The following is a 13,782-nucleotide window of genomic DNA, read 5'->3' on the forward strand; positions in this document are numbered from 1 at the left end:
TCCTTGTGCATTTAAGGACATCAATAAATTCACCCTACCCATGCATTTCCGATCGAACCAGAGAGCATGGAGAACAATATCTCTCTTTAAGGATTGGTTTAAATGCTGCTTCATTCCCGAGGTTGAAAAATATTGTAAAAACAACGACGTTCCTTTCACAATTTTGCTTCTATTAGATAATGCTCCTGGACATCCTACACATCTAGATGTCTTCAAAAATGCCTCTAAGGCTGGGAGAATAATTCATATCACAAATTTAAACAAGTACACCAACCGTTTAACTATAATAGTTTAATACTGAAAACTATAAAATGTACCAGATGATACAGACTGTAAAATAATATTTACAAAAACTGATTAACAAAATAAAATGTAGAATGAAATTTTAAAATACAGTAAAATACAATAAAATAAAATATAAATAAAATTTTAAAATACAATAAAATATAATAAAAGTTAAAAGCGATAAAACAATGATTGTAGCTTTCGGGGGCATCTGCCTCCTTTCTCAACAACAATGATGTTTAGGCAACACATCCTTAAATAACAGGTTCACAGCACACGTGGCTGACCAGGTGCATGCTCAGTATTTCTTCCATGTGAACCAGAACCAGAAGTGGCTCGGGAACTTGGAAACGCAAAACGCTCGTCTTTTGCAAGGACCACAGCCTCCAGCAGGGGGTGGAGCCGAACACCCCTGTCCCTATTCTTACTATTGTTTTCGGACGAGCCAATCCACAAACTCTCCAGTCACTTACGGTCCCAGAACCTATGCGCCCGGTCAAGGATGACAGCATTCACTGGGGAGACCTGGTGTTGTTTTTCCCGATAATGATCAGCAATGGCGGACTTATTAGACTCTGCGGTCTGTATGGCTCACATGTGCTCCCCCAGACGGTCTTTTAGTTGTCGTCCTGTCTCCCCCAAAAATAATAAAAAAATTAATAAGAGAAAAGGAAATGGACAGCCTACGCATTTCCCTCCTCCCTTAGGTAATTATCCAGCTGACCTTTGAATTTCCCCAGACTGTCAGCCTCTACCACCCATGTAGGTAATTTATTCCAGTAATTTTTAACTCGCTGGCTAAAAAACTTCCTGCAATTCAGTCTAAACATTTACCCCGTAACTTGAATTTATATCCCCTAGTTCTGGAATCAATAAAAATTGTGAAAATTTCGTCCTCATTCATTTTACTTATGCCCTCAGAGCCTTAAACACCTCAATCAAGTCTCCTCTAAGGTGCCTAGTTTCCAAGCTCTGCAACCCACATATTTGAAGTCTTTCTTCATATGGACGCCTTTTTGCCGATCTCAAGAGGCGAGTTACCCATCTTTGGACCCTTTCAAGAAGAACAAATGTCTTTCTTTAGGTGCGGTCTCCATACTTGAACACAGTATTCCAAGTGTGGTCTAACAATAGCCTTATATAGGATTATGATGTCCTTATCTCTACTAGCGATTGTTTGATGAATCATCGATAGGACACCATGGGCTCACCTTGCAACCAGTCTACAATGCTTGGAGAACTTCATATCTGACCCTATCATAATACCCAAGTCCCTTTCCTCCACTACCGGCTTCAGTTCAACTCCGCCAAGTGTATAAGTTATTTTGGGGTTACTGTTCCCAAGGTGCAATACCTTACACTTTTCTGGATTAAAGCATAGCTGCCATTTTTCTGACCATCCCTGAAGTCTAGGTCATTCTGAAGAAACTCAGCTTGGTAGCAGTCATTAACTCAATTCTAATCTCAACGATGTCCATTTCCACTTGCAGTCTGCCAAACCCCATGTACTTTTTCTGACAGAACCTCAGTTATCAGTTGATTCAACTACTGCTCATCTCAGATGCCCAAATTATTTGCTGTATGATTCCTTTCACCTCAAAGGTGGTACTTGTGCATATGTCCGTTCTGATATTCCCTGTCAGAAACTTGGCAATTTGGAATCTCTTCTCTTTGATCTTCTCTGGCTTAAAATCTCTCTAACTCATTGTGTCAAATTCATCTGTTGTCTCTACCGTTCTCTCAACTCCACTAATCACTTGGAGTTCTTTGACTTCCTCTCTTTGCAACTTGACTTTCTCCAGTCCAACTTTCCTAACAGTGAGGTAATTTTCCTTGGTGATTTTAATGTTCACAACTCCAGCTGGCTTCCGTTTTCTAGTCACACCGACCCAGCAGGTCGAGATGCTGAGGCTTTTGCAATTACTAATGACCTGGCACAGATTGTTCATTTACCTACAAGAATACCGGACAATTCTAATCATACAGCTAATATGCTTGATCTTTTTCTCACAAACAACCCTTCTAAGTACACAGTCGAAGTGAGAGGTCCTTTAGGCACTTCAGATCACAACTTGGTGATTGTCTCTTCTCCAACGGAGCCTTTATCTCATGGCTGTTCCCAACCTCATGTTGTTTGGCATAACAAGAATGCAAAATGGGATGACCTGCGAGACTTCTTTTCTTCTTTGCCTTGGTCAGATTACTGTTTCAAAACTTCTGATGTCAATGTTTGCTCAGATCGTGTCAGTGAAATTATTCTTGCAGGAATGGAATCTTTTATCCCACACTCCACTTTAAAATCTCGTCCTTTATCTAAACCTTGGTTTTCCAATAAATGTGCTAAGGCTGTTCAAGAGAAGAATGTTGCATATCGTAATTGGTTTGTTTCTAATTCTTCAGTTTCATTTTCTGCCTACACCAAAGCTTGCAACAATTGTAAAGCAGTTATTAATCAGTCCAAACTTGAGTTTGAACAGGCTAAGAGTAGAAAACTTTCTTCTTGCCCTAATGGTAGCCGAGCATTCTGGTCTCTTGCCAAAGCTATTGGCCGCAACTTTTGCCCATCTCTGCTCCCACCTCTGTCCAAACCAGATGGTTCTGTTGTCACTTCAGCCAAGGATAAAGCTGACCTGCTAGCATCCCATTTTTCTTCCAGCTCATGTATTAATGATATTGGTAAAACACCTCCCACCATTCCCAACACACTCCATTGAATGCCTCCTGTGGTCTTCCGTCAAAAGGATATCAAAAGGATTTTGATGAATCTTGATGCTAAGAAAGCTCCAGGTCCTGATGGTATTTCTCCTCTTGTTCTCAAAACCTGTGCTCCTGAACTTACTCCTATTCTTTGCCGCCTTTTTTCACTTTCTTATTTCAAAGGTGTTTTTCCTTCTGCTTGGAAATTTGCTCATATCCAGCCAGTTCCTAAAAAGGGTGACAAATGCCTCCCATCCAATTATCGCCCCATTGCAATTACTTCTACTCTTTCTAAAGTAATGGAGAAATCGATTAACCGCCAACTCTTAAACTACCTAGAAACCTTCCGTCTGATCAACGATCGCCAGTTTGGATTTCGTCAGTGTCGATCCACTGGTGATATTCTGGCTTATGTTACCCATTTATGGACTAATTCAATGGAAAGGTTCGGTGAAACACAAGTAGTTGCTCTCGACATCTCAAAGGCTTTCGATCGTGTTTGGCATAAAGGTCTTCTAAACAATCTTCCATCTTATGGTTTGCCAACTGTTTTTAGTAATTGGTTATCCAGTTTTCTCTCTGATCGCTCACTGAGGGTGTTGGTAGATGGCTCTCTGTCTTCTAACTTCTCCACTAATGCTGGTGTCCCCCAAGGTTCAGTTCTTTCCCCCACTCTTTTCCTCTTATATATTAATGACCTTCTTCCATTGACTGGAAATCCTATCCATAGTTTTGCCGATGATAGCATATTGCATTCCACTTTCCATTTTGAGAAACCTTGTCCTGCTCAATCAGCTTCAACTTCTCGAAAATCTGCTACCAATTCCTTAAATGCCGATCTTCAGGTAATTCTCCAGTGGAGCAAAGACAACTTAGTTGATTTCAACCCTTCTAAAACTCAGTCTTGTCTTATATCTCACAAAAAGGATTCTTCTGCTCCTATGTTTATCTTTAGTGACACTCCGATTTCTAGGCAAAATGATATATCTCTTTTGGGGATTACCCTGACTTCTAATCTCTCTTGGCACAAGCACATTACAAATATTGCTTCCTCTGCATCTAAAAAACTTGGTTTTCTCTTTTGCTCTCTGCGTTACTTTTCTTCCAAACAGCTGCTCACTCTGTATAAACCGCAAATCCGCCCTGCCATGGAATATTGTTCCCACATCTGTGCTGGTGCCCCCAAAGCCTCTCTCAGGCTTCTTGATTCCATTCAGAAGAGGGCAGTTAGGTTAATTAATTATTCATCTCTAACAGAGTCTCTCCACTCGCTTTCTCATAGACATACTGTTTCTGCAGCATGCCTCTTCTACAGATACTTCCATGGGCACTGTTCTTCTGAATTGGCTTCTATAATTCCCTTTCTCTCTTTCAAAACAGTCCGAACACGTGCCACCACCAGCCAACATCCATTTACTGTCCAACTTCAAACCCACAGAACCAACTTTTCATCTTCCTCATTTATTCATTCAACTGCCGTTTTCTGGAACAACCTTCCTTCATACGTATTTCCTGAAAATTACAATCTACAGAAGTTCAAGTCCAGTGTCAACAAATATCTTCTTTCGTCTTCTCAACCTCCAACCCAAGCACGGTACTAAGTACTATAGGTTCTAATACCTCTCGTGTTTGGGGTTCACATAAAAAAAAAAAATAAAAAAAAAAATAACTACTCCACCGATGTTTACATTATCTGCAAATTTAGACCTCACGCCCTCTATCCCTTCATTGATGTCATTTATAATAATCAAAAACAACAGTGGTCCTAATACTGATCCTTGGGGAACCCCACTTCTTACATCAACCCAATCTGAGGAATAACCATTGATCATAACCCTCTGCTTTCTGCCCTGAAGCCACCCTGCTATTCATCTAAGGATTTTCCCTGTGATTCCAACCTGTTCCAGCTTATAAAATAACCGCTCATGTGGGACTGAGTCAAATGCTTTGCTGAAATCCAAATAAACAACGTTGAAATTATTCCCTGATTCCAGCTCGAGTGACCCTGTCAAAATAGCTAACCAGATTGGTTAAACATGATTTTCCCTTTACAAAACCATGCTGAATATCCTTTAGAATTCCATTGCTATCTAAGTGATCTTGAATTCCATCCTTGATCATAGTCTCCATGATTTTCCCTACTACTGAAGTTAGACTATCCGGCCGGTAATTTCCCACTTCACTCTTTGAACCACTCTTATGTATTGGAGATACATTGGCACTTTTTCAATCCAACGGAATCACTCCCGAGTCCAGTGATGCTCCTATAATTAGCCTCAATGGTTCAATGACTCACTTGTCACCTCCCTTAACATTATAGGGTAAATGCCATCAACCCCAGGAGCCTTTCTGGCCTGTAGGCTCAAAAGTTTTTTCATTAACTAAATGTGCGAAACATTAATTACATTTTTTCAACTTCACTCCCATAATTTCTCATTGACAAGAAGGGTTTTTCTTCTGTAAATATCGATGCAAAGTAACTGTTGAATTCATCTGCAACTTCAGCTGGGGTATCTAATATTATCCCACGTCCGTTACATGAGGGTCTGATCTGGTTTGTCCTTCTCTTCTTTGCATTTATATATGTGAAGAATTCGTTCAGTTTTTTAAAATATATGTTTATTATCATCACCAACATCCAAATCTGTTACTCCCAGTGGTTGTAGTGCAAAGAAGTACTTTTCATTTATCAGCTTTCAATTCACTATCTTCTTTAATACTATCCTATTTCCATTAGATTTTCAGCTCTAGCCAGAATGCGTCCTCTTTCCTACACTAATGCCTAGACACTACCAGTTAACCCTTCTTTTGGTGCTTCTTGATTAGACCGGGGTTTGAGCCCGTGACTACTGAATATCCCCGGAGCAATATGGCCTTAGTTGATAGTATGAACCAGAGCTGTAATTGCTCAATATGTTCTACATTGATATTTGTAAAATAATAAGGGAAGTTTACCTCAGTATTATTCATAGAACACTTCTGTATGATCATCATCATCAGCCATTTTCAATCCAGGATGAAGGCCTCTCTAGCAACTTTCCAGTTCCTTCTGTTTTGTGCAATGGCCATCCATTTACTACCCACAAACTCGTGAATTTCATCTGTCCATCTTCGTCGTTGTCTTTCAGGTTTTCTTCTAGCTCCTCTTGGGTAGCTCTTCCATATGATACTCTACAGCAATTAAAACGAAAAAATCGAAAATCTTACATTATAGTAAAAAACATAATTAAAAATCAATTGAACACAATTAAAAATAATTATAAAAATAATCAATTGATTTTTAATTGTGTTCAATTGATTTTTAATTATTTTAATCGAAAATCTTAGATATTTAATGTAAGATTTTCAATTTTTTTCGTTTTAATTGCTGGAGAGTATCATACGGAACTGTTCTACATATTATATTTAGGTAAACTTCTCTTATTATTTTACAAATACATACATGTCATTGTGGATATAATGAGGTACTCCGTTTTTTAAGTTCAGAAAATCTCCTCACCTTAGATGTGCTGTAATTAGTACCATAAATTTTAAAAATGAATAAAGCTTTATGTTACAAAAACACACATATATAAGAATTACAGAAGATAATGAAGATGAGTAAGTTTATACCAGTGATTTTATTGTTGACACAAGATATTCTAGCGTGGATTCTTTGGAATATGACTGCAATAAAATTAGAAAATTCAAAATTTTGATAACCATAAATTCAGACATCCTCAAAAAGGCTATATGGTGATAACTTGCAAAGGAAACACTTCACTGTGTTGGTTAAAAAAGTTTATTAAACTGGATTATACACCAAAACTTTAATTGTAAGTTTTAGGGATACTGCACATTCTGTGTCCTCATTGGTTTATAATCCAGGAAACTGAGGAAGACCTCATTGACGTCTTCCTCAGTGGCTTAAAAATTAAAGGGAATGTTTACTTACATTCTAAAAAAAAAAAAAAAAAAACTATTAAATAACAAAAGTAGTACAAAATCAGGCATCTCTCATATTATGGAGTTATAATTCATAACCATTTTGCCATAATTACATCACTACTAGGGTGCCTACCCACCCCACTGAAGAAGGGCCAAATAGCCCTGAAACAATGCTGTCTGGGTGGTGGTGGTATCCACTGAGAATAAGTAACAATAGTCTTCTCCTTTGGTGAAGCATTACTTATTCGAAGTAGTGCAATATCATGGAAACTCGGTGTGAAGGTATTCGCAATATGAGATATAACTTAAAAGATGCTGCCTTTGCAAAGATTTGCTAATTCAGAGTAACTGTGTACTAATATGATGCATTTGCACTAACTTGTACATAACAAAAGTAGTTAACTCTTAACACTTCGTTAAATTGTACCAAGAGACATGCAGTCTGTAGTCTCTTGGTACAAAAAAGAATGAAGTGACAAAGAGTTGAAGTCAGCAGGTTATATGTGTTGGAATTGTCCTTGTTGCTGGGCTGGCTTCATGTGAGACTTGGTGCACACTGTGCTGGTCTGCTATAGCAGAAACGAAAGCTACAGGTGGTTCGCAGTCACTCACTTGGCTTCCTTATCTGTACTAAAGCTGTGGAAGAGAAGGCCTAATGAGTAACCTTGAGCCTCTTTTTACCACTAAGGTATGGCTGGCTGTCATGATGATAGGTGCACTCTTAGCATCATATGGAGGATAGCCTGTTAGCTTTCTACTGAATGTTGATGGAAAGAGAGCATTTTAAACGAGGAGACACTAAACCCACATGTGAACTTTATACTTCCTAGTATGTTTCGGTAAAACTAAAAATTTGTTACCTGCATGTGGGTTATATCTTCTCATCTAAAATACTTGAAAAGAGGAAATTCATCCAAAGGGGGAAGGACATGTTGTTTCTCAGTTTATGTTAAATGCAGAGCTTTCTTGAATCATAAGATTCCAAAAATTCTCTTCTTTTCTGATATGGTTTTGTTGGGAAGTAAAATTCTGTCACTACTGCTATTCTACATTAGAAAAAAGTAAAAGGTGTCCCCACCATCCCATAATGATATCTGCTTCTCATATAAGTTTCATAGTTCCTGCTATTTAACAAATTAACCGGTTTCAGAATACCATTCATAAAACAAGAATAAAAGTTTCATACTAATGTAAGAAAAATTAGTGTATTTTTGCTGAAATACTACATAATAGTAAAATATAGCAAAACATCAGAGTAATAACATAATTGTTAATATTTAAAACATAATTTATAAATGAATATCTGTTGAGAATTTAAAAGAATTATATGAGTGAGCTCATATTTTATGTAGCATCAAATGATTCATCAGAGGACCTAGTAGTAGCAGGAGCTGGTCTCTTAAAGTAGGAGTTCAGGATTGTTCTTCTGAACCTTCTTCTGGCCTTCCTTTTTTTCTCACATAATATTTGTTGGTAGCACACTTCTTGCTTATCAATATCAGGATCCTCTCTCAAAAACAAAACTTTGACTTACTCCAAATGTCTGTCACTAAATCCCTTAGTCATAAGAGTGCTTTTGCAGTTCCATAAGCTCATCATTCTTCATTATTTGATTTGAGCAATTCTTCCACATCTTGAAGCTCCTCCTCTAAGTTCAAATGTTTGGCCAACACCACAAACTCAACCACCACTGCTTACTGAGTGGATTCGACCTTTTGGAATTCATTTACAAGTTTGTGTTGCTCTCCATGATGTCAGATCATGCTTATGCAAATCCTCATTGCATCCAGGATATTAAAATTTCTCCAGAGAATTCCCATAAGTCTGACACCTTTTCAGGTAATGTGCTTTAAAGGTGGCAGTAACAAGGAATGTGCTGCAGGGAGTTTGCGTGAGTCCCTTGTCAAATTTTTGGGATTATCTTGTTAAAAAAAAAATAGTTTCATAAAATTAACAGACTATTTTAACTGAGGACAACCATTAGCTGAAATTCTTTTTGAGAAAGCTCCCTGTTAACAAATTGGCAGCACTCCTCTAGCAGTAAGCCCCTGGTTCGTGGGCTGCAGGATGTGTTGGGAGGTAAAAACACAACCTTCACATTTGTTTCAAGATCTCTGAGTTAGTGAGAATGTCCAGGAGCATTATTAAGAAGTAGCAGTCCCTTTAACTCTAACTTATTCATCTCACAGTAATCTTTAACAGCAGGAATAAAAGTGCTCTGTGAACCAATTTCAAAGTCGCCTGCTGCATTGCCGCCTAACGAGAGAGTCATACTGTCCATGGCAACTTTGTATCCAGACATAGATTTCTCCTCTTTAGCAATGTAGATTTTGGAAGGCATCTTCTTCCAGAACAGCCACTTCATCAACATTAAAGACTTACTTTGAAAAGTGCCCCCTATTCAGCAGGAATAACAGCAGGAATAAAAGTGCTCTGTGAACCAATTTCAAAGTCGCCTGCTGCATTGCCGCCTAACGAGAGAGTCATACTGTCCATGGCAACTTTGTATCCAGACATAGATTTCTCCTCTTTAGCAATGTAGATTTTGGAAGGCATCTTCTTCCAGAACAGCCACTTCATCAACATTAAAGACTTACTTTGAAAAGTGCCCCCTATTCAGCAGGAATAACAGCAGGAATAAAAGTGCTCTGTGAACCAATTTCAAAGTCGCCTGCTGCATTGCCGCCTAACGAGAGAGTCATACTGTCCATGGCAACTTTGTATCCAGACATAGATTTCTCCTCTTTAGCAATGTAGATTTTGGAAGGCATCTTCTTCCAGAACAGCCACTTCATCAACATTAAAGACTTACTTTGAAAAGTGCCCCCCCTATTCAGAGAATGCTTCAGCCACTTAAATATCTGAACTTGCAACCTGAACTCTGATATTGTGAAGCCCAGTGTTTTCTGAAATGGTCAAACCACCCACTGCTTGCTTTAAATTCATCTTCTGTTGATGTTGCACCATTACATTCTTTAATAGTTTTGTAAATGCTTTAGCCTTCATCACTGATAGACTCAAAGGAACATACTTCTAAAGTCTGATCCTGACACTAGATACGTTTTTCCATTTCAGTAATATTTAATTATGATTCTTTATTCTTGTTGATCTCATGACAGCACCATTTCAAATTTCCTCAACAATTTTATCCTTTTCCCTCAACAATTGTGGAAACTGAACTTCCAGTCAGTTTCAATGTGTTGGCTATCTCCATAACGCAAACCTTATTTTCTGTGACCACTTTCTTTACATCCAAGCTGATGGCCTCATAAGATTCATTCTGCAAACATCTTCACAAATACTGTATAGAGCAAATGCGTGTCACACTACTTTTAGGATTTTCATTCTTGCATCATTTGCCTCTACTATTCTCATTCACAGTGAGATGATTTCATTGATATGTTCATCTCTATTGTCACTAAGCTTGTCCTCACAGTTTGTGTTTTTCTCCTACTTTCACAATTATGTATGATCTTATCCTAGTTCTCCACCACAGTGGGGAAGGGAGAATAAACAAAATCTAAAAGTAATGAAAGTGAACAAGGCTATAGTAAACAAGCCTAAAGAGGAAATAAAAACCCATGTTTTATACAGAATTTATAATGCAGTGTGTACTTTGCCAAGTAGCAGCAAATGTGACCATGGTCTTCTGGTTCAAATTTTATAAGCAAGAAACAAAATCTAATTTTTTTTATTATTTTTTTCAAAATAATAAAAAATACATATATATGTGTATACATATATATATATATATATACACACACACACGCATACGTAACAATGAAATTAACCTGCGAAATGTGGAAATTTTTTTAAAAAATACTGAACACTACTGCAAAGATGTTTAGTTGGAGCCTCTTTTGCTTCAGTTCAATTCAACAGCAGGAGGCAATATTAGCTCGCTTGAGAATTGGACATACTAACTCATGGTTATCTCTTAAGAGGAGAGACTTCCCCTCAGTGTCATCACTGTAACACTACATTTTCCGTGAAACATCTTTATCGAATGCACAAAAGATGCAAGAGAACACCAGAACCTTCTGACTACTGACAACGAAAGACCCTCTTACACTTGCTTCAATCTTGGGCAATAAAATAAATGTCTCAAATATCATCACTTTTCTCGAAAGGATTAATATATATCACCTGCTTTAGCTAATAAAAAATAATAATAATAATTTTGTAGCCATAGGTATGCTGATGGGTAAGCCATAGGTAAGGTATGCTGATGTACCAAATAAATCCCCAATCAACCTCCTTTGCTTAAGGGTTAATGTAGAGAGAAAAGATGTCCATTAAAGTGTTTGTGTGTTTTTTTTCTTTTTGCATGAAAACTCCAAACATGAAAAGTATATTACAACATATAGTACTTGACGCTGTGCATGGGTTGAAGGTTCAAAAGATATTTCTGTATATTGTAATTTTCATAAAACACATGTGAAGGAAGGTTGTTCCAGAAAGAAGAAGAAAACAAACTGTGAGTTTGCTGTTGACTGGTTGCAGCATGTATTTGGACTGATTTAGAAAAGGGTGGGGGGATTACAGATGACAATTTAGAAGAATAGTACCTGCAGAGGTATCTATAGTAAAGGCATACAGCATAAACTGAATGTGTATTAGACATAGAATGAAGAGACTTTGCACTCTTTTAAATAGAGTCCAGATACTTAACAGAAACTTTGGGGACACTACCTCAGATGGGGAACAGTATTCCTTGGTAGGGAGAATTTGAGATTTGTACAAAGCAAGTAGCTGTTTAAAGAAAAGTAACATCGAGAGCTAAAAAGGAAATTTTTTTTTTTTTTTTTAAGAAGAGGAAGCTTGTTTGTTTGGGGATTTTTTAGACTCATTGGCATCTATGGCCATAGTGTGCCATACATATGGTAGTAGAAGAGGAGGCAATACTTGTGATATACTTATGCCAACAAGAGATTAGAAGTCAGGTTAATCAATTAAAGTAATTCATTATAGTGAGAAAATCCTGAGTTTGGAGTTGGATAGTTAAAAAAAAAATCAATCCTAGCACAGAGCACTTTAATTGAAAGCTTTTTTTTTTTTTTTAAGCACTCATGCTTTATAGATAAAGGTAAGAAAAAGACAGAAGGCTTACACTAAAGCATCTTAGATTGCTATTGTAACTTGTACATTGCTCTGATCTGCACATTGCTCTCATCACACTTATTTTCAATACTACTACCCTGCTGTTTTGACAGTGATTCACATCTAAGCGGTGCACTGTATTGCAAATTAATGGTAATTTTTGCCTTTCCTAAGGGAAGTTTCAAAAATGAAAGATGGGTGGGTATCAAAACAAGCATTTTCATATTTAGTTCCCCCCCTTCCTTATCCCCAAGCCTAGTTGACTTGCTTGTTTTGCTGGAAAAAAAAAAAAATTTACACATTGTCAGAATGTGTAAAAAAGTCCATAAAACTTCCTCTCACCTTTGACAGGATTCAAACCCCAGCCCTTTTCCACATGAGTTAGAAAGGCAGTGATAATAACCACTGTGCTACCCACATGGACATAAATGAGTAGCAGGCCAAGTTATACATGCAACACACCTAATATTTCTCTTGTTGCTGTACTAAAATAAACAGTACTTTCCAAATGAGAAGTATCACTATTTATTTGTAATATGGTTCCACCACTCAGAACAAAAAATAAATAAATAAAATAAATAAAAATCTTGGCTTTGCATCACAAATAAACATAACTTCCCTAATGTATGCATTGGTTTGTGTGGAAAACATAAAAGTAAGCTTAATAACTTATACTTTTATCACAGCTTCTGAAGCTCTTTTTAAAACCTATGAAAATTTAAACTATTTGAGGTAGATGTGCAATTAAAAATATAAAAAGCATATTTAAAACTCTTTTCAAGTGTTACAAAATGTCATTTTGTAACACTATTAAAATTTTTTAATTTTATTAATAGTATGTAACTTTTTAGTTTATAGTCTAGGACAGTTGTACAGGGTACAGAAGTTATACATTTGCAACTAACACATGTAGTAACATACACTTCTGTCAGCTCACTGACCATTTGAAAATGGCATCCTTAAGAAAAGTAATTGATTACAGTTATTGAGCTTGAAATGTTTACTTTTTAATTTTAATGATGTTTAGTTTCTGATTCTAATTATATTCATAATAGTAATCAATAAGTCATGATTTATTTTTGTTAGATTAGGGACAAGAAATTACGACTTAGATTTAACCTTAACCACCTTCGCTCCTCCGATGAACATGAACTTTGGCTTCCATATGTCCAAGTGAGTGATGGTCAGTGGCATACAGTTAGAGTATTAAGATTTGGCAGTACTTCAAGTGTATCATTAGATGGGGGTGGAGGACGTCGTTATAATGAATTGTTAGAATATGAAGGTCAGCATCAGCTGATGATGATAGAAAAGCAAAATGTAGTAGCTGGCGGGGATGTGCAGTATGTTGGCCCAGGTGTAACAGTGGTAGATAATGACTTTCAAGAAGGTAAGTTTTTAATGTTTAATGTTGAGAACAAAATTTTAGTTTCAAATTTTTTCAAAGTAGAGATGCTTAATTAAAAGACAAAAATTTTAATTTTGATCGTATAAGCTTCTGGGAAGATGAAATAAGTTTATAGCTGTTAGAGCACATTCACTCTTATTTTGGTTATTAAAATATTTGTGATTTGAAATGAAGAAAAATATACATCCTTATAATGTTTGAATGGCATGTTGTACGGGTTATCTTGATCTAAATACTTTACATAAAAGCATTCACTTCACCTTATGAGGTTTAGAATTTATTTATTACTAATAAAATCTAACACTTATACATTTCAGAGATATTTTCTGCTCTGTTTGTTCAGTGACTGCAAAATTAAAAATAAG

At 36.8% G+C, this 13,782-nt stretch overlaps 1 protein-coding gene across 6 annotated transcripts in view; it reads left to right on the top strand.

Moving 5' to 3' along the window:
* Positions 1-13,782, top strand: part of CadN (neural cadherin) — a 1,307,274-nt gene that overhangs the window by 1,255,443 nt on the left and 38,049 nt on the right. For all 6 annotated transcript variants that reach the window (XM_090383767.1, XM_090383766.1, XM_090383769.1 and 3 more), the window contains one exon: positions 13,096-13,399. In XM_090383767.1, the coding sequence (XP_090239893.1) occupies positions 13,096-13,399 (304 nt within the window). The remainder of the gene's footprint in view (positions 1-13,095; positions 13,400-13,782) is intronic.

The sequence above is a fragment of the Mastigoproctus giganteus genome, chromosome 10 (assembly GCF_048544385.1).
Source record: "Mastigoproctus giganteus isolate SK-2022 chromosome 10, ASM4854438v1, whole genome shotgun sequence".
In the NCBI taxonomy this organism is placed as follows: domain Eukaryota; kingdom Metazoa; phylum Arthropoda; class Arachnida; order Uropygi; family Thelyphonidae; genus Mastigoproctus; species Mastigoproctus giganteus.